This window comes from Heteronotia binoei, chromosome 9 (genome assembly GCF_032191835.1).
Source record: "Heteronotia binoei isolate CCM8104 ecotype False Entrance Well chromosome 9, APGP_CSIRO_Hbin_v1, whole genome shotgun sequence".
Classification (NCBI taxonomy): domain Eukaryota; kingdom Metazoa; phylum Chordata; class Lepidosauria; order Squamata; family Gekkonidae; genus Heteronotia; species Heteronotia binoei.
This window is the reverse complement of record NC_083231.1, coordinates 1,933,344-1,953,793: the sequence shown is the minus strand read 5'-3', so window position 1 is coordinate 1,953,793 and position 20,450 is coordinate 1,933,344. Positions and strand designations below refer to the sequence as shown.

General features: G+C 50.6%; 1 protein-coding gene across 1 annotated transcript in view; it reads right to left on the bottom strand.

The window, feature by feature from the left end:
- Positions 1–1,122: 1,122 nt before the first annotated feature.
- Positions 1,123–20,450, bottom strand: part of EVC (EvC ciliary complex subunit 1) — a 70,524-nt gene continuing 51,196 nt past the window's right edge. Inside the window, 8 exon segments of the mRNA XM_060246123.1 lie at positions 1,123–1,724; positions 7,484–7,698; positions 8,397–8,502; positions 10,293–10,386; positions 11,274–11,400; positions 12,565–12,658; positions 13,428–13,563; positions 14,589–14,795. Of these exon segments, the coding sequence (XP_060102106.1) occupies positions 7,608–7,698; positions 8,397–8,502; positions 10,293–10,386; positions 11,274–11,400; positions 12,565–12,658; positions 13,428–13,563; positions 14,589–14,795 (855 nt within the window). The 3' untranslated portion in view covers positions 1,123–1,724; positions 7,484–7,607.

Here is a 20,450-nt window from a genome sequence, read left to right as displayed (position 1 = left end):
TGAATATTAGCCGGGACCAGCCCTGCTTAGCTTCTAAAATCTGACAAGATCAGGCTGGCCTGGGCCCTGCCCACTGCCCCACATCAGGGTATGCTTGTGCCCCCCCTCCACTGGTACCTGCAAGATGCACTCTGAGGCCAAAAGGTGTCTGGAGAAACAATGAAGGAGGCTGAGGCAGGCCAAAGAGGGGGCAGAGAACTGATGGCGAGACCTCTGCAGAGGCTACGGCTCTCTTCCTCTGGGCGAATGGGAGAGCTTCCTGCTGGCCCACGGAATCCCAGGAAGCGGGGGGGAAGGGCATGCTGTGCTGGCTAGAAGGCCTGCCATGTCTGGCCCCAACTGCCACAGGATTAGGCAGCCTCACCCCGAGTCACTATAGAGTCCAGTCAAGGAGCCATGAAGACAAACAGTTTAATTCTGCATATACGCTCTGCACACACATGAAAGCTTCTACCAGAATAAAACTTTGACAGTCTTGGAGGTGGATTCTAACTTTGTTCTGCTGCTTCAGACCAACACAGTGACCCACCTGAATCTGGAAGTCACTACAACCCCCCTAGTGTGCTTAGACTGGAGTTTTTGGCACAGCTGCTCCTGGAGCCTGGGGTGTGTAAAAGTCACAGTAAAGGTGGACACAAGAGAAGTGGAGGTGTCTGAGCGTACAGGTTGGATAGTGACATATGCAAAGACATATGAAAGAGGTATTTTCAACCACATGCCGAATTCCAGAACTTGACAGGGAAGGCATCTGAGCAGCTAACCCTTCTCAAGGGCTTCTGAGAGGCAACACAGAACAAGCAGGGGGTTGTCCACATGGAAAATTCAACATGCAAAAGGACCTCTGAATTTCTTAAACGGGAAGAAGCTATAATGGCCCCTGTCTGAGTGACGGCCAATCCACCATGGGCAGGGGTTTGGATGCTGTGTTCCTGGGATGAGAAAGGTAGGTGGGATGTCCGAAATTATCTCCTCGATACATTTAGAAACTAGTGCTGTAACAGTGCCTCGTTACTTCTGAGAAATACTCAGGGTGTAACTGTGGTATCGAGTCTACATTACAAATCACAGGAGTACCAGAAATACAAACTTGACATATGCCTTTAAAAAAACGAATATGAAAAATTGCTTTGAACCCTTTATTGTGAGTTCTAAAAGGGCACTTCCACAAAGCAGTTGTTCAGGTGCTTCTCGGTGTGCAGGGAGCTCTGATGCTCTCCATCCAGTCCTCAAGTGCTGCGCAGGCTGGCCTTTCAATCTAAGGCTTCCCCCCTCCCCAGATGCTACAGGAAGGATTTATACCCTTGCTAATTATCAGGGCAAGCATTTCTTTGGTGCTTTGCAATGATTTTTGGGGAAATTTGTGTTTAAATGGGGGGAATGCTCCAAGAGGGGGGGCAGGTATGGCGAGGGGCTTTGTCTGTCACAAGAAGAGCCAAGTCACTTGTCTTGGGAAAACTTCTGCTGCCCGCAGAGGGGAATGATAGATGCCCATTGAGCATGATCCAAGGACTGGACTACTGGCCAAATGCAGCAGACTCAGGGCTCCAATGCTGTGTCTCCAGACCACCAAAGGATTAATGTCTGCACGCAGATTTCCAGAGCACAGAGTCCCCCGAATGGCTTTGGGTCTCCGGCAGCACTGAGCAGCAGTCGGGAGCTGGCTGCAGTGGTGCTCCTGGAGGTGTTGGGCCTGACTCTGCAGGACGCTCTTGCAGCTGGGGGGCCTCAGTGTCAAGTCTGCTATGAATTACTCAATACTTGTATTAAGTTTGGTTCTGAAGTGAAGGAGTCTGGGTACTTTACAGTGTACACCGATTGCTGCTAGCTCACTTTCCTGCCCCCTCATTAGAGAGGCCTTTGTTGTGTAGTCTGCTTTGAAATGCTAACATGTGAATAAGATAAGGGCGCCTTCCCAGCCTTGCTCTCTGTGGGAGAGGCTTCGGTCTGGGAACGAAGGGAGTAGCATCCTAGTGCGAAAATGTGTTGCATAGATTACCCCCACCGTAGGAATTCCTTTCATCTATACCTTAAATGCTGGTTTAGAGCCTATGTATTTTAGTCCTTCAATCTCTGCCATGGTCTCTAGTTCTGTTTACAATAAACTTGTTACTCTGTTTCACCAAGAGACTCGTTATTGAATTCAGCCGACTTGACATTTTGAAGGACTCCCCTATCTTGGAGTTCAACCTTTCCGGCAACTGAAAAGGCGATGTCCGAACAGTCTCCGGAGAACGGAGAACTCCCAACCAGAGTGGAGGGGGCCGAGACACCCTGGCACATCCATACGGCCAGAAGGACCGCGGCCTCCCCTCCCCAGTTTCAGCTGGTGGTGACCCCACGGCAATACCAGCCAAGGACCTCCACCACGCTGATGGATCAAGCCCCGATCCGACGGGAGGCGATCATGACCCGCCACACCAAGCGGGTCCAACTGGCCGAGGCCGCCGCCGCCAACCCGGGCGAGACGAGCGAAGGCGCCGGAGCTGCGGGGACTCAAGACCCCGGGAGTGGAGGCGAAGGGGCCGAGTGCGGAGCGGATGACGGAGGGGCGAGACCCAAGGACCAGACCGATGAGGATTACGAAACGTTTCGGGCGATGGTCCGCAGGGAGATTGACGGGGCGGTGAGAGACCTCAAGGACCAGATGCAGACCCTGACCGCGCAGCTGGGCAGAGCGCTGGGGGTGACCGGGGCTCGCCAGCAGCAGCCAGCCCCGGCGGGTCCGCGGGGACCCCCGGCTCAACCGGGCCCTGCCGCCCCTCCACCCGGAGCGGCCCCGCAAGCCCCAGCGGCGCCCCCTCCTGCCCCGGTCAGACAAAGAGACCTGGGGGGAGGCCGGGAGCTGGACGCCACGTTTGATGGAGACCCAGAGGAAGTGAACTACTTTGCGATCCAGGCGAACAGCTACATGTACTACTGGGGGGACCTATTCCCCGATGAGATGAGCCGCGTGGACTACCTCGGGTCGAAGCTGCGGGGCGCAGCAAAGAAGTGGTATGTGAGCCTATGCGAAACTAACAGCCCGGTACTCCACTTCGTAAACACCTTCGTGCAAGCCCTACTGACCCAATACGAGGACCCCCTGCAAGAAGCCCGAGCGCTGGCGGCGCTGCGGAACATGAAGCAAGGGGCCCGATCCATCCGAGAGTACGCGGCCGACTTCCAGGCCAACGCCGCCCGGGCTCGGAATTGGAACGAGGTGATGAAGATCGAGCACTTCACCAATGGGCTGAACCCGAGCATCCTGGATAGGGCGCTCACGCAAGCCAGCCCCGATACCCTGGTGGGGTGGATTCAGCTGGCGGGGGAGGTGGAGACCAACCTGAAACGAGTGGCAATGCTGCGCCAAGCACTAGCCGCCGGCAGGGGAACGCCGAAAGCAGCCCCCGGGAAGGCTGAGCCACCTAAAGTCAAGAAGCCGGCGGCGGCTGCTCCGGGGGGGCCCCGACGTTGTTTCCGGTGTGGGGACCCCAACCATCTGGCCTCCGGCTGCCCCCAACCAGCCACCGGGGCTGCCCCACCGCAGGGAGCCACCCGCCCGGGCACCCCCGGCCCCAAAAAGACCACCGGCTGCCCTAAGGATGCGGCGAAGGGCAGCGCGCTCCTAGTGCAAGAGGACCTGCAGGAGGAGGAGGTGCGTCTGTCCGAGGAGCTGGCCGAGCTGGCGTGGGAAGAGGAGCCGGCGGGAAACGACGCCGACCTGCTTTGAACGGTGCCAGCCAGCAGGTCGACCGGGAGGAGGCACCACTAACGGTGAGACCCACGGGAAGGTTGTACTTTATAGTGGTCAAATTGTTGAACCCAAAGCTAAAAAGGTTCCTACAGATCCGGGCCCTCATAGACTCGGGCTGTAATAGAGAGCTGATTTCCCCCAAGGTGGTGGAGGCTCTGGGGTTGGAACGCTTTCAACTGCCCCACCCCATGCACTTTGAACAGATGGATGAGTCAGTAATGGGGGGGGAACCCTGCACGCAAGAGACTGAGCCGTGCCCCCTGGGGATTGAGGACCACTGGGACTCAGAGACGTTTGTGATCGCGCCCGCCTGCGGCTACCCCGTGGTCCTGGGAGTGGGGTGGTTGGAGAAGCACGAGCCTCTCATCCGCTGGAGAGCCCAGACCATCAGATTTCCCGACCCAAGTTGCAGCCAGCACCTTTGGCAAGCGGCATGGGGGCCACGAGCGCCAACCGCTCGGGAGAGGGCGTGCGTCCTGGTGGAAGAGGTGCACCATGTCCCGGACGCCTACCGCGACCTAATGGAAGTGTTTAGTGAACGGGAGGCCAACCAGCTACCCCCCCACAGGAGCACAGACTGTGCGATAGAACTGATCCCCGGGGAAAGCCTTCCCAGGGCCAAACTCTACCAAATGGGGTGGGCTGAGAAGAAGGAGTTGCGTAAATTTCTAGACCTGAACTTGAAAAGGGGGTTCATCAGACCCGCGACGGCCCCCCACGCGGCCCCCGTGTTGTTTAGAAAGAAGGACAACAGCCTTAGGCTTTGCACTGACTTTCGCGGGATTAACGCGATTTCCATGTCAAACGCCTACCCCATCCCCCTCATCAAAGACCTGCTAAGCACGGTGGCGGGGGGGAAAATTTTCACAAAGCGTGACCTGCGGGACGCGTACTTCCGAGTGCGCATCAAAGAGGGGGATGAGTGGAAAACGGCATTCAACACACCGATGGGACAATTTGAATACTTGGTCATGCCGTTTGGATTGCAAGGGGCACCGGGGGTGTTCATGAATTTCATAAATGATGTATTGCGGAAATTTCTGTACAAGGGGGTGGTGGTGTACCTTGATGACATCATTATTTATTCTCAAGATGAACAGTCCCATGTGAAACTAGTGAGGGAGGTGTTGGCCACCCTGCTGAAGCACCAGCTCTACGCCAAGTTGTCCAAATGCGAGTTTCACCGCACGGAACTAGATTATTTGGGCTTCCGGGTGTCTGGGGACGGGCTGGCCATGGATCCAGCCAAAGTTCAGGCAGTTTTAGAGTGGGCCCCCCCGAGGACACGTAGACAGCTCCAAAGTTTCCTCGGTTTCTCCAATTTCTATAGGGGATTCATTGAGGGGTTTGCCCAAATCGCTCTGCCCCTAACAGACCTCCTGAAGACGAAGGGGAGGGGGGAAGAGGCAAAGCGACCAGGGGCCAGGCTGAATTGGACACCGACTTGTCAGGCGGCTTTCGACCGGCTTAAACAACTGTTCACAAGCGAGCCGGTCTTAAGCCACCCAGATGAGCGGAAGGGGTTCGTGGTCCAATGCGACGCCTCCGATGTCGCCGTAGGAGCCATTCTCATGCAAAGGGATGAGGAGGGGAAGCTCAGACCCTGTGCTTACATTTCGCGAAAGTTCTCGGAGGAGCAGAGGAACTGGTCGGTGTGGGACAAAGAGGCCTTCGCTGTCATGTTTGCACTGAAAACTTGGAGGTCCTGGTTGGAGGGAGCCAGGGTGCCCTTTGAGATATGGACGGACCACAAAAATTTAGAGGCCCTAACAGGGAAAAGAAAATTGAGTGAAAAACAAATCAGGTGGGCGGGCTTCTTCTCCAAATTCGACTTCACCCTGAAGCACATCCTGGGGACCCACAATTTTCTAGCGGACGCCCTGTCCAGGCTCCCACAGCATGAGAGCCAGAGAGAGGAAGTGGTAGATTCCCTGATCCCCCCCACGCAAGTGGCGGCTATGGTTACCACCCGCTCACAGAGAAAAAAGGAATTGAGTGGGCTAAGCAAAGAACGAATCGCCCTAGAGGCCGAACGGGAGGGAGGTGGGCGGCCAGAGGGGTTGCAGAAAAGAAAAGATGGTCTTTGGTACAAGGGAGAGAAACTGTACGTCCCGGAAACCTTAAGGAAAGAAATTCTCCAACTGTGTCACTGCTCCAAGCTAGCTGGGCACTTCGGCTATGTCAAAACCTTGCACTTAGTGCACCGGCAGTTCTGGTGGCCGTCTCTAAAGAAAGATGTGTCGGACTTTGTGGCTGGTTGCCCGGTGTGTGTGATGGCAAAAAAGAGGGGGGGGGGGAACCCCAGGGCTCCTACAGCCGTTAGAAACAGCGAAACGGCCATGGGCCGTGGTGTCCATGGACTTCATAGTCGAGCTGCCACCCTCCCAGGGGAAAACAGTCATACTGGTGGTAGTGGACACGTTTTCAAAACAAGCCCACTTCATCCCCTGCAGCCAGTTACCCACAGCCAAGAAACTAGCAGCTTTATTTTTCGACCACGTGGCCAAACATCACTCCATCCCTGACAAGGTCATAAGTGACAGGGGCCCTCAGTTCGTTGCCACCTTCTGGCGGGAGTTCTGTAAATTATTAGGGATGGAACAGAGGCTAAGCTCTGCCTATCACCCCCAGACGGACGGACAGACAGAGAGAGTGAACGGGGTGCTAGAGCAGTACCTACGGTGCTTTGTAAGCCTACGCCAATCAGACTGGGTGGACCTCCTCCCCTTCGCAGAATACGCTTACAACAACAGCGCTCACAGTTCCACCAAAGCATCTCCCTTTGCAACAGTGTTTGGGTATGAGGGGAAGCCGATCCCCATGTTGCCAGGGGGGGAGGGATTGACGGGCTCAAGTTTCGAGCAATGGTGGCAAGGTCCCAGCCAATGTTGGCCAGCCATACAAGAAAACCTGAAGCTGGCCAAAGAGGCGTATAAAAGACAGTACGATAAAAGCCATGTGCCAGTCTGGGACTTGAAGGTGGGGGACTCTGTATTTCTGTCAACAAAAAACCTGCCTCTGGCACAACCGTCTAGAAAGTTGGCTTTTAAGTTCCTAGGGCCATTTAAGATCAAGCGGGTAATCAACCCGGTGACAGTAGAGCTAGACCTTCCCCCTGCTCTTGGTAAAGTCCACCCTGTTTTTCATTGCAGCCTACTGCGCCGATCTCCGGGGCCGTCCAAGTGGCACTCACAAGATTCACCAACCCTCCCCTCGAAGGGGGAGTGCCGGAGCCTCTCGGGGCCCGAGTTGCTGAGCCATAAATGTGAACCGCCCTCCTCGCAAGGCCGCCCGGCAGGGGAGGGGGCCTAGGGGGGGCAGTATGTCAAGTCTGCTATGAATTACTCAATACTTGTATTAAGTTTGGTTCTGAAGTGAAGGAGTCTGGGTACTTTACAGTGTACACCGATTGCTGCTAGCTCACTTTCCCGCCCCCTCATTAGAGAGGCCTTTGTTGTGTAGTCTGCTTTGAAATGCTAACATGTGAATAAGATAAGGGCGCCTTCCCAGCCTTGCTCTCTGTGGGAGAGGCTTCGGCCTGGGAACGAAGGGAGTAGCATCCTAGTGCGAAAATGTGTTGCATAGATTACCCCCACCGTAGGAATTCCTTTCATCTATACCTTAAATGCTGGTTTAGAGCCTATGTATTTTAGTCCTTCAATCTCTGCCATGGTCTCTAGTTCTGTTTACAATAAACTTGTTACTCTGTTTCACCAAGAGACTCGTTATTGAATTCAGCCGACTTGACACTCAGGGCAGAAGACCGGCTTCATTGTCTCCCAGCACGAGGCTGAGGTGACGCTTGGACACCACTGGAGCTTGTCTGATGCTGTCACTCCGCTGCATGTGATTCAGAACAAGTTAAAAGTGTTTTTTATGAAGTGTTCTTACACCTTTTCTCCAACAGCTTCTCTGGATTTTTCACACGGCCAGCTTCATCTTCCTGGCAACTCTGCCATTTATTTCTAGTAAGGAAAGACAGTGAAATCATTCCTCTGGACTGTGACAGCCATGGGCAACCTGCATGGAGCCCAACGTGTAACCGTTAACTGTGCAATCAGTGTTAACAGCAGCTGAGTTATCAGTTTAAACCTGGAAGCTGCAGCAGCTGAGTCTCCCCAACTGGCTTGTTCCGCCCTCCCGACAGGGTTCATGGAAGAGAAGCAGCATCAGCCCTGCCCCCATCTCACCCCCAAAGCTATGGGTCTGTCTGACCAGGATGGCACAGAATGTGGCGCATGCTGACAGCTGCCTATCAAGTACCCTGCCCAAGGCCAAGGCGCCCAGTGTAGGCACCGCATGCCACGTGCTTATCAGAGGCAAGTGGAGGGCAGAGTTCTGCTGAGTTCATGTTGAGCCCAGGAACATCCAGCATCCAGCCTGATCTGGGCAACAGCCCCCACTGCCTCCCATCTCTGCCAAGGCACCCTTTGGGCCCTGGAGATACGATTGTGGCCCTGGCCTCAGTCCCTGTGGAGAGTGACCCTCCTTGTCACCCTCCCTGCCATCCTCACCTTCTGGTAGGCTGCCCACGAGAGAAAGGGCATCTGTCCATGAGGAGGAATCCAGGGAGGGCTGGGACAGGCCCAGCCTAACGGGCAGCCCTCAAATGAGTCAAGTCCCTCACTGCTGATGGTTTCCTGGGCTGGGATGTCTACAATACCTGAAGGCCTTTGAGACTGGGCCAGGAGAAACACTGTCCTTGCCATGGTGGTGCTCCTCTCTTTCCTGGGAATGGAGATCCAGGCTTTTGGACTGTGGCTTCCTTCCTGGAGAAAGCGAAAGGCCAAGTGAAGGGCTGGATCATACTGGTGCACCTGTTCCCTTGACATCTGCCTCTTTCTCTCAGGGGCGGAGTTGGGTGGAGACAGCTGACCACACTACCCAGGGAAGAATCTATGCAGAGGCTTCAAAGGTGTTTCTTTTCCCATCTGAGGGGCTTTTGTTTTTAATGTGGAACTTCAACTATGGCCAACTGTAATCATTTTATGTATTTAATTTTTAACCTGCTCTTCCTACAAGTGCGCTCAGAGCAGGTGACAAATTTTGAGGCACTGCTAATGGCCAATGCAAGAACACTGACAAAAAGTTCTTTCCAAAAGTCTCTGGCACTTTAAAGAAACAAAGGCTCATATTTCTTAAAGAATGAAAATCGTTTTCTGTTTAGTAGGAGCAAAACATTTCCATGTGGAAAGCAAGCTGCACTGCCAAAGTCTCACCAAGATAAACTGCCAAAAGCCTTCCTCACATAGTGTGAATTTTTCTGGGAGTGCCTCTATTTCCTCCAGCCAAATTCCAACTCTCCCTTTCTTGCCTTCAGCCTGAAACCGTCAGCTGATCTTGCTTCACAGGCATTTAAGATGCCCAGAAGGTCCATGGACTGGCACTCCCAGCAAAGCACGTCTTCTTTGGGCTCAGGATACACCCCCGGTTCAACAGGTGGGTGAGCTTGATGGGCTCTTCTGCCTTTCTCATTTCCCTTGCTTGTGTGTTCCTGTTGCTTCATTTCTTTCCTTTTCTTCATGTGTTTTGCATACAGCAATGTAATCTCCAATTGGCTACTAGGGCTGTGATCACACATGCTAAACAATGCACTTCCGAATTGGATTTTGCCAATCCAGTTGGAAACTGCACTGAAAGTGGAATGAAAGGGCATCGTTTAGCCTGAAGGGAGCAAAAGACATTGAGAGAGCCCCCGCGACAGGGATCCAGGAGTGGGGAATGAGAACCCAGCACAGCCAGCCCAGGGAAGAGCTTCCTCCTCCTCCTCCTCTCTCCTGCAGCAGCAGCTCCTTGTGGCTAGAGGAGGGCTGGCGGGCAGAGATGCTCCTTCCTTCCTGACCCAGCGCGCCACGTGCTGCACATGGGGGAGCTGCCCTTGCTGCAAGAGTGTCCACGGGGTTGGCCAGGGAGGGCTTCTGTTTAGGCAATCAGTATTTTGGGGGGTTGGCTATACCAAACCTCCAAAATATTGGTGTATACCGATATTCCTACTATTGGTATCATTTGGGAAACATCTGGCAATATACCTTCCCTCCCTGAGTGGAGCCACAGCAGCAGTGACTGAAGCGAACACATTTAACCCTTCAAAGGCCTCCCCTTCCTTGGGTGAGGTGTCCTGCCACTGTGGCGCAACTCAGGGAGGGGAGGGAAGGCAATGCTCCTTAAAGTCTTTAGGATACGACTGGACTCTGACTGGACTGCAGCGCTGGCCCCCTGCCATTGGGCAAACGAGGCGACTGCCTAGGGCGCCAGCCTTCTGGGGGCACCACATTGGGCCTTCCCCCAGGGAGCTGCCAGAAGTCAGCCTTGCCTAGGGGGCCAGACACTCTAGGGCCAACCCTGATGGACTGCTGCTAACCTTGTCGAGACTTGCTCCTGTGTCTATTTCCGTTTCCACTCATTGCCCACTGCCTTGAAAGGGTGCTCTCCCCACCCTTCCTTGAGCTTCCCTGGCAAAGGCACACACTTCCCCAGCAGGATGGAGCTGCAGCCTAGAGGCATTTTAGACAGAGCGGCCATTTTGCCCTTTCAAAATATCAAACAGCAAAAGGTTCACCTAATTCTGCAGCTGATTCCAAGGGCTGCCTGTGAACGGGCCAGGGAAGGCGAATGGCAGCTGACAGCTCCGTCACCAACTGCTGCTCCGCTCTCTGAAGGCAGAAAACAGCAACAGAACAGTTAGGACCTCCAATTGCAGGATCCTGCTTCAGTGACATATTCTGTTAAGTCAGACAGGTGCCCAAGCTTGCTCCAGATGGCACCGCTGGTACTTCCTCTCCCACCAGCTTTTGGAGGCTGTTGTCCTCCTTCCCCCCCAGTGGCTCTGAGCCTCATTTCTGGGATGACCAGCAGGTTCTCCAGACAGATTTTTTATGTAAAAACCACTCGCAGTCCAATGGAGCCTCTTCTGTTTCCCAGTGCTGCAGCCAAGAAAATGGCCTCCTTGGGTCCTGCCTGCTGGTCTGAAGGCCCCTGGAGCTGTTTGGAAGCAGAAGTGGAGCAGGTGGGCCCTTTGGGAGCTCTGAGGGGGCGGGGAGGAGCTGGGAAAATAAACGTGTCCCAGTCAGTGTTCCCTCTAAGCTGAGTTGGTGTGAGCTATTTGTGTCTTAGCTCAGGAAAAATGGCCCCAGAGCAAGCTAATTGATGCAGGAGCTCACAACTTTAACGCCAGGAGCTCACAAAGTAGAATTTTTGCTCACCAGGCTCCACAGCTTAGAGGGAGCACTGATCCCAGTTATTTTGGATCCACTCTGTTTCTCCAACAGCCACAAAAGCAGCTGACAACAGGTTGGCTGTACAGTAAAACTACATCCAATAAGGTCCTGAAAACAAAACAGCACAGAAGTCATTCCTCAGAGAAGAGAAGAGCCCCCTGCCACCCAAGGCAAACCAGGCATTTCAGGCTGGCGGGCCCAACACTGAGATGGAGGCTGTACAAAGTGTGCTGCGCTCCTCTTGGTGGGCCCCAGAGCCCCCTCTCAAAGCTGGGTTTAATCCAAGGCTGAACGTTTCCCTCCCCCCACCCCCGCCATGTTACCATTAGCTTCTTCTCTAGTTCCATCTCCATGTGGTTCAGGCGCGCCACCTTTTGCTTCAGGACGGCTAAGCGGCCCCGCTGCTGGATGTCAAACCAAGCCCAGACCCTCTTTGGCTTCTGAAGTGTTCTGGCAAAACAGAGCTGGACAGTTAGACCTCCTGGAGGCTTCTTTACAGACTGATTTTGTTTTCAAATTATGGAAAATCATAGAAAGTTGACCAGCTGTTCCCAGGCAACAAGAAGAGCACCACATTTCCATGGCGACAGATTCCGATGGGAGCCACCTTGTTAGTCTGCCTGTGGCAGTCTTCAGATCTGAAGAAGTGAGCAGTGGCTCAGGAAAGCTCCTGCCCTGCCACAAATTGTGTTCGTCTTGAAGGCGCTCCTGGACTCCTGCTCTTTTCTGCAGCAACAGTGCAGTCATTTGTTTCAGCAGTGATGGAGTCTAGCAACACTGGAACTACCCTGGTTGGACCATTCTGTGGGTCACCAAGTATCCAACAGAGCATTTCCACAGACAAAAGGAGGCCTCTTAACAGACTGCAAGGAAGCAACCCTTCATGGAAATGCTCTGCTAGATCCTTTCCACTGTAGTGATGAGAAACACACACTGGAAAAACAATGGCTGGTGGAGATAATGTTCTATGCATTTACATGCACACACCTAGAGCAGGAAAAGTTAATTGCTACTGTGTGTGCCCTCGGGATGCCCGTCACGGTTACAGATTGAAGCAAGAGAACGAAGCTCTACTGTGACATCCACGTTCTTCTGCCCACCTCTGCTGTGGACCTCGGCTTGGATGCTCTAAACCAGGCAGCAAAGTACTAGAATAAATTAATACTGACCAAAGCTGCTAGTTTCTATAGTTACTTTCATTATTATAACAGTAATAACTAATAAGAGTCTTTCATTTTTACACCAGTTAATAAACAAATGAACCTCCCTAATAATTACAGTATACATTTCTTTAAAGGTAACTAAAAAGTAGTTTACGTATTTAATCCCGATAAACTTATGAATCCAAAATCAGCAGTTTCCAACTCACATTGATCCTTTTAAAAAAAATCATATTTAGCTGCTGATTGTAAGTGGCTCATTAAGTGTTGATTTCCATTTTGCATTTAATAATCCTCAAACATTTCTGCAAATAACAAGTGCTTAGCCATTCTAAGCACTTTGGCATGCATATTAATTTGTGAACAAACACACTCCTTCAGTGACAAGCAAAAAAAAGATGCAAAGAATCCGGTTTCTGAAGTTTGCCTCAATGCTGCAAGCACCATGTCTCACCTTTCCCGGTAGGCAGGTGAAGCGCTCGGAGGGTCTGGCCGGTCTCCTTGCTCAGAGTTCCACTTCCTTCGATGCCTCTGGCCTTCAGTCCTTTCTGTTAAAATATCACTTATCTATAACCTCCTGCTTGCTTATAATGAGCACTTTATGCCACAAATTGTAGCAGCCTGTTAACGGAGATTTCTTATCAGCCCAACACAGCCCACACCAAATCAAGTCTTTAAAGGGCTGCAATACAGCTCCTTTATACACCCGCTGGGTATACTTCTGGCAATGTAATTAAAAACTCTAGAGCCAGTTATTAAAAAATAGTATTTTTTTTAAAAAAAATCACATCTCCTGGATAATTAGATGTATGCAAAAGTCAGGAGCTTCTTAAAGTCTGCTCACAACATAAAGGAAGGAAGCATCTGCCCCTCTTCTGGCTTGCCATTGGGGCTGTCCACTTGCAGGGCATTTTCAGTGTGGTCCTCTGGGGACCTCTGGAACAGAATCCTCACCTTGGGCCTTTGCCATCTCATCTTCCTGCATGTGTGAATGGGCCCACGTTTCTTGCTGTGCTCCGTGGGACTTTGCTCCAATAAACATGCATAGGCAGAGTGGGGTAGTGGTTAGAGTACCAGCCTCCGAATCTCTGCTCAGCTCAGGGGAAGAGAGGACCAAGCTGGCTGCCCTAAGAACTTTCTGGAAAAGTTGGGATTTAAAAAACCTCCAAACCCGAGACTTCTGCTCACTGGGAAGGGAAGCCCGCCTGTTACCAACACAATTACTCCAAGGAATAAATTGATCTTCACAGGCCTCTCAGTTTGTCAATTAAATGCAGATACAAATAATGGAGGCTTTGCCCCTCCCAAGCAGCCTACCTTGCAATGTTTTCCATGCCGCATCTTCATGACTCTCTTGGATCTTGGCCACTTGCTCTGAGTAATTCTGCAGCAACACTTGAGCTTGGTCACTGGTCACGTAAACGTTCACCCTGGAGTCTTCCTTCAGCATCTCCTGCAAGGCACGGCAAGAAACAAAGAAGCCAGTCAGTTGAAGGATGCCTTCTCTCGAGCTCTTCAGAGGAGGGAAACCAACATCAAGACCACACAAACCATAAGGAAGTGGGCTCACTTCACTTTAATGCGTGCCATCATGTATGAATTATGCATTTCCATTCTACGCTGGTCATTGGAGAACCAAGGAACATGGATCAGACAAAACTGCAGCATTCAGAAACTGGTGGGGGAACATTTTAATCTTCCTGGACATACTGGGTTGCAGATCTGAAAGTCACTATTTCTCTCTCTCTCTCTCTCTCACACACAGACTTACTTCAGAGGGACAATGGTTTGCCAAAATGCTGAATCTATCATTCTGGTCTAGATCGACTTGAAATTCCTTAGGCCCTAATATTTCTGACAGCTCAAGAGAGCCCACTTTTTAGAAACTGTAATTGGCTGATCCCATCACGCTGCATTGTCCGATCACCCCTCATTGATGTCATTTAATTTTCTTGGGCTTCAGACTGTGTCAGTATTTAGTCTCCTAAGACCCACTTTTGCTTGCCGCACCCCACGAGACTCTGCTCCCCCCCCCGCACAGCTGCATTTCTTTATTATATCCCGCTCCCCCCCCCATTCCCCCCCCCCCACAGCAGGCCAAGAAGGTCACCCAGGGCGGGGGTGGGGACACAAACCCAGGCTTTGCAGGCTCCCAGCCCTCCACTCTCCCCCCTTCACCACACTGGCTCTAATCACCACCACTTCCATTGTTCCAGTCCCTTCTACAGAGAATCACACCTGAAAGGGATGGTGGATTTACCCCCAGCCTTTCCCTGCCCCAGCTCCTTTCTCCTCTTGTGTAATTTTCTTCATGAACATAAGAAGAACATTTTTCTCTTCATAGCCTTAAAGAAGTGAGCTCTGACTCATGAGAGGCCACCAGACTTGCCTTTTATTCAGTGCAGAAACCCTGTGTGTGTGTGTGTGTGTGAGCCTGGCTTCAGGTGTGACCAGGGAGGCTCCCGTTTCCAGCCATACCTTGAGGTCTCTGTCCTCATCTGCGTCATGCTTTGCTGCCAGCTGCCGGGCGTGCTGGGCCAAGGCCCGGCCGATCCCTTGCTGCAGGTGCCGCTGCAAGAACTGAAGGCTCTCCTGGACTTCTGCCGTTAACTGCTGGTGGAATTCCATCCTGGTCTGCTGCATCTCGTTGCCCAGTTTCCCCTCCTCTTCGGCAATGTGCAGCTCCTTGCAAACAGAGAAAACCATCAGTCCTCAAGCCAACCCGGCCTCAGGGGCCTGGAGGTCAAGAGTGGGTGTGGGGTCACCATCAGCTCCAGGCCTGGACCACAGGTGTCTTGGCCCTGTCGACACCTTTGAACCAGTCGGCCCAAATAATCTGATCTGTGCTGAGTCCTCCCTGAAAGCCTGTCTTCAAGTGGCCTCCAGGTCCTCCTCGCTAGTGGGGCTCAGCGCGTTCCAAACAAGGGGCAGCTCCAGCCACCCGGAATGCCGGTCCTTTCGTTTGGCCGTTTCACACTCAATCATTTCGTTAATGAAAATCCAGGAAAATGCTGCCTCAAGATTAGCAATTTATTTATTTACGTTATTATTTCCAGTCCCCCTTTCTCACTGGGACTCAAGGAGTGGGTCAGGACGCTCAAGAAACAATGACACAAGAGCCAACCAGAAATCTAAAAAAGAAAACTGAAGCAAAGCCTAAGTGTTCATATGACACATTCAAGGATGCAAGATGACGTAGTAGGATCCAATTTATAGCAAGCTATACACAGCAGTAAGGACCACAGTCCCTAATAATTGGCCCAAGTAACTTTTGGCATCATTTTGTACTTTGCTACCCCCTACTGTCTGTGTCAAGAAGCCCTCTTGGCTAGTTCAGGTTTGTGTAGTTTGTGGGAGCCAGGAGAAGGGAGGCCTTCCTGACCTCCCCAAGCAGACCAGTCTACAAGACGGGGGCCACAACAGAGAAGGCCTGTGTGTACGGGCAGCAGCTGCAGAAGGCCCTGCTGGGAGAAGCAAAGCATGGGGGGAGAGATGGTCCTGCAGATTCAAGGCTCCAAGTCCAGAGAGGGCTTCATATGGGGCAGTCAGACTTTAAATGGAGCCCAGTAATGGATGCGCAGCCAGTGGAGTTTGTGGGAACTGATTTAGGCCAAGGCTGACAGGAGCTGTGTGTGTGTGGGGCAGGGGGGAGGGAGCTGAGAAACAATATCTGTAGAATCTGTGTGGGGACAGCAGTAGCTCATCCACAGAGATGTCTGTTCCCTTTTTCAGAAAATAAATTTGAGGCAGTTTTGTCAGGTCCTGCTTAGGTAAAGCACTAAAAAATCAGGCAAAGTGGTGTTAATTCTAAAGCCTGACATAACTTTATTAAATAACAGTTACAAGATCTTCACAAAATCCTTGGCTTGTCATTTAGCGTAAATTATTTACAAAATATATAATCAATGATCGAGCAGTCATTACCTTCAAATATACTAATGTAATTCTAACAAAAATCTGTAATCTTTCATTGAAATCTGCCTCCGTTCCTGAGGACTGGAAGGTAGCAAATGTCACCCCCATCTTTAAAAAGGGTTCCAGAGGAGATCCGGGAAATTACAGGCCAGTCAGTCTGACTTCAATACCGGGAAAGTTGGTAGAAACCATTATCAAGGACAGAATGAGTAGGCACATTGATGAACACGGGTTATTGAGGAAGACTCAGCATGGGTTCTGCAAGGGAAGATCTTGCCTCACTAACCTGTTACATTTCTTTGAGGGGGTGAACAAACATGTGGACAAAGGAGACCCGATAGATGTTGTTTACCTTGACTTCCAGAAAGCTTTTGATAAAGTTCCTCATCAAAGGCTCCTTAGAAAGCTTGAGAGTCTTGGAGTAAAAGGACAGGTCCTCTTGTGGATCAAAAACTGGCTGAGTAATAGGAAGCAGAGAGTGAGTATAAATGGGCAGTCTTCGCAGTGGAGGACGGTAAGCAGTGGGGTGCCGCAGGGCTCGGTACTGGGTCCCATCCTCTTTAACTTGTTCATAAATGATTTGGAGTTGGGAGTGAGCAGTGAAGTGGCCAAATTTGCGGATGACACTAAATTGTTCAGGGTGGTGAGAACCAGAGAGGATTGTGAGGAACTCCAAAGGGATCTGTTGAGGCTGGGTGAGTGGGCGTCAACGTGGCAGATGCGGTTCAATGTGGCCAAGTGCAAAGTAATGCACATTGGGGCCAAGAATCCCAGCTACAAATACAAGTTGATGGGGTGTGAACTGGCAGAGACAGACCAAGAGAGAGATCTTGGGGTCATGGTAGATAATTCACTGAAAATGTCAAGACAGTGTGCGTTTGCAATAAAAAAGGCCAACGCCATGCTGGGAATTATTAGGAAGGGAATTGAAAACAAATCAGCCAGTATCATAATGCCTCTGTATAAATCGATGGTGCGGTCTCATTTGGAGTACTGTGTGCAGTTCTGGTCGCCGCACCTCAAAAAGGATATTATAGCATTGGAGAAAGTTCAGAAAAGGGCAACTAAAATGATTAAAGGGCTGGAACACCTTCCCTATGAAGAAAGGTTGAAACGCTTAGGGCTCTTTAGCTTGGAGAAACGTCGACTGCGGGGTGACATGAGAGAGGTTGACAAGATAATGCATGGGATGGAGAAAGTAGAGAAAGAAGTACTTTTCTCCCTTTCTCACAATACAAGAACTCGTGGGCATTCGATGAAATTGCTGAGCAGACAGGTTAAAACGGATAAAAGGAAGTACTTCTTCACCCAAAGGGTGATTAACATGTGGAATTCACTGCCACAGGAGGTGGTGGCGTCCACAAGCATAGCCACCTTCAAGAAGGGGTTAGATAAAAATATGGAGCAGAGGTCCATCAGTGGCTATTAGCCACAGTGTGTGTGTGTGTGTGTGTGTGTGTGTGTGTGTGTGTGTGTGTATATATATATATATATATATATATATATATATATATATATATATATATATGGCCGCTGTGTGACACAGAGTGTTGGACTGGATGGGCCATTGGCCTGATCTAACATGGCTTCTCTTATGTTCTTATACAGAAAGTTTCTACTTGAATTCAATAAGTAAAACTTAAAAGCTTCTTGATGCAGAAAAGGCTTTTGATAGTGTGGAACCTCAATTCAGATGGGCAAAGCTTAAAGCATTTGGTTTTGGTGCTGGCTTTGTTAACCGGGTGAGAAGAATTTATTCAGATGCATTGTCAGGAACAGCAATATCTGCCCCAATATATATCTTAAGAGGAGTTAAGCCTTTCAGCTCTATGTTTTGCAGCAGTGATTGAACCACTAGAAATCTATACATGTGATTCTCCCGACACTCAAGGGATTCAAATCCAAAATCATGGTTTCAAACTTTACGCCAATGATTTGGCAGTTTCCATGTTAGACATCAGAAAGTCTAACAGGAAGCTTAAGAAAGTCATCGGTGAGTCTGCTGCAATACATGGGTGTAAAACTCCAGAACTCCTGTTAGGACAATGGAAAAAGATGTAGATGACTGGAAAAGTATCCCATTTGGGTATTAAGGTATTAAGATAGAGCCGCGTGGCGCAGAGTGGTTCAGCTCAGTATTCAGTCTGAGCTCCCTGCTCACGACCTGAGTTCAATCCTGGTGGAAGCTGGGTTCAGGTAGCCGGCTCCAGGTTGACTCAGCCTTCCCTCCTTCTGAGGTTGGTAAAATGAGTCCCCAGCTTGCTGGGGGGAAAGTGTAGATGACTGGGGAAGGCAAGGGCAAACCACCCCGTAAAAAGTTTTCTGTGAAAACGTTGTGAAAGCAACGTCACCCCAGAGTCGGAAACGACTGGTGCTTGCATGGGGGACTACCTTTACCTTTTTTACCTTTAGGTATTAAAATACATGTAGATTTAAATCTGACATCTTAATTTGGAAGAGTTCTTAAATTTAAATTTGATCGTCTATTTTTTCTAGTTTTATTTGCTTGATAAAATTAATGTGATTAAAATGCTGGTCCTCCCAAAATTATTTATATTCATATTTAAAAATCTTCTGGTTTGTATTTCAGTAAATATGGTTAATTGAATGTTTGTTTGTTTTTTTAAAAAAAGGTTTTAAAACAAACCAAGCAATAACATCAATGGAACCAGCTTTGCTAAGATAAGTGGCATCAACCAGTTGGGGTCTCCACTCAGACCACACAGAACAGGAGCTATAGATGGCTGCTGGCCAAAAGCATGATCAACTCTCGAGAGCGAGATGGACCATATCCAGAAAATCTGGTGATAAGTGTGTAAGCCCCCACACACAAGGCTGTCAAGTTCTGTACAGCGGTCACCAATAAGCACTCCTAATTTAAGTAAGGATGTTTTTTAAGTGATTAAGCAGCTACAGCATACACGATACCTTGCTGAGGCTGAGGCTGCAGGCCTCAGTTCCCTCACTTATAGGTTCAGGTCCGTCCGTTACATTCAAAATGTGGAGCGCCAAAAGCTACCCATGACAGTCCCTCCATCGCCCACCAGCATTCCACGAGAGAAGTGAAAGCAGACATTCTCCGGGAATCAGACAGCATGAGCTGGCCCAGGTGCCCCTGCATTCTCCTCTCTCCCCAGGGCAGAAATGGTTACCTAGTGAGGTACAGACACAACAGGCAAAGCTGGCTGATAAAAGCTAAGCTGCACCGAGAGGTTACATGAAGTCATTAATACCCCTGCAAATGAAACCACCCGGAGCCCTGTGCAGCGTTCATGCCAGACTCTGCCCACAGGGCAGCTGCCAACTCCAAAAACCTGAGGACGGTCAAGGTGACTGCAGAGGCAGCCCTCTGGCTGTAGAGGGCAACAGGACAGGGCTGCAAAGAACCAGATGGTGAGAGACAGGCAGGGCTTTTTGATAGCAGGAACTCCTTTGCATGTTAGGCCACACACCCCTGATGTAGCCAATCCTCCTGGAGCTTACAGAGCTCTTCATAGAGGGCCTACTGTAAGCTCTTGGAGGATTGGCTACATCAGGGTGTGGTGGCCTAACCGGCAAAAGAGTTTCTGCTACAAAAAAGCCCTGCCCTGGAGACAGGTGGGCAGAAGTGTTGGCTGCATCAGCAGAACCCAGCATGTCAGAGGGGGCTGAGAGTCTGGCAGACCATGGAAGGGGGAGGTGCCAGTTCTCCTTGTCAAAGTGCTCTCCATATGCAGAGGCTCCTCCTCCTCACTGAGATGAGGACGGGACAAACACCCCCCCCCCCCTGCCAGTGTTCTTCATTGTCAGTCTAAACATAGGGAAAGGTTCTTATTTCAAGGGCTAAATTTAGATCAAATAAACTGTCATTTGATTACTTGAATACCTAATAGGAAATCAGGGGAGAAAGTGATGCACTTTAAATGTCCCAGGTATTCTCTAGGGCTACAGAACCTGCATCAATGGTGTGTTTTGACACCTCTTTCTATATATACCGCAGGCAGATGGTCCCTGCTTTTGTTTTTGTTCCTTGTCAAGAGCAACCTGTAGCATCAAAAAAAATGTCATCGCATCACAGTGGAGGTTGGGTTTTATTACAGCTAATATCCTGAATCAGATTTACGTTTTGGAGTCTAACCCAGGACCTCCATGGCCCCTCCTACACAGCTCAGCAGCAAACTTCACTGACATCTAATTGACACTAAAAAACCCCCAGAAGAACCTCCATGTGGAGACCCCTTCCACATGTGCAGAGCCTGGCCATGACAGATGACCCACGACTGGAAGCTTTTTCCCATCTGACAGTCGCCAGTGCCCGGAGCAGCCAGCAAGCCTGACTTCGAAGGAGACCAACCTGAGAACAGCAGATGAGAAGAAGGAAGATGATATTGGATTTATATCCTGCCCTTTACTCTGAATCTCAGAGTCTCAGATTGGCTCTCCTTT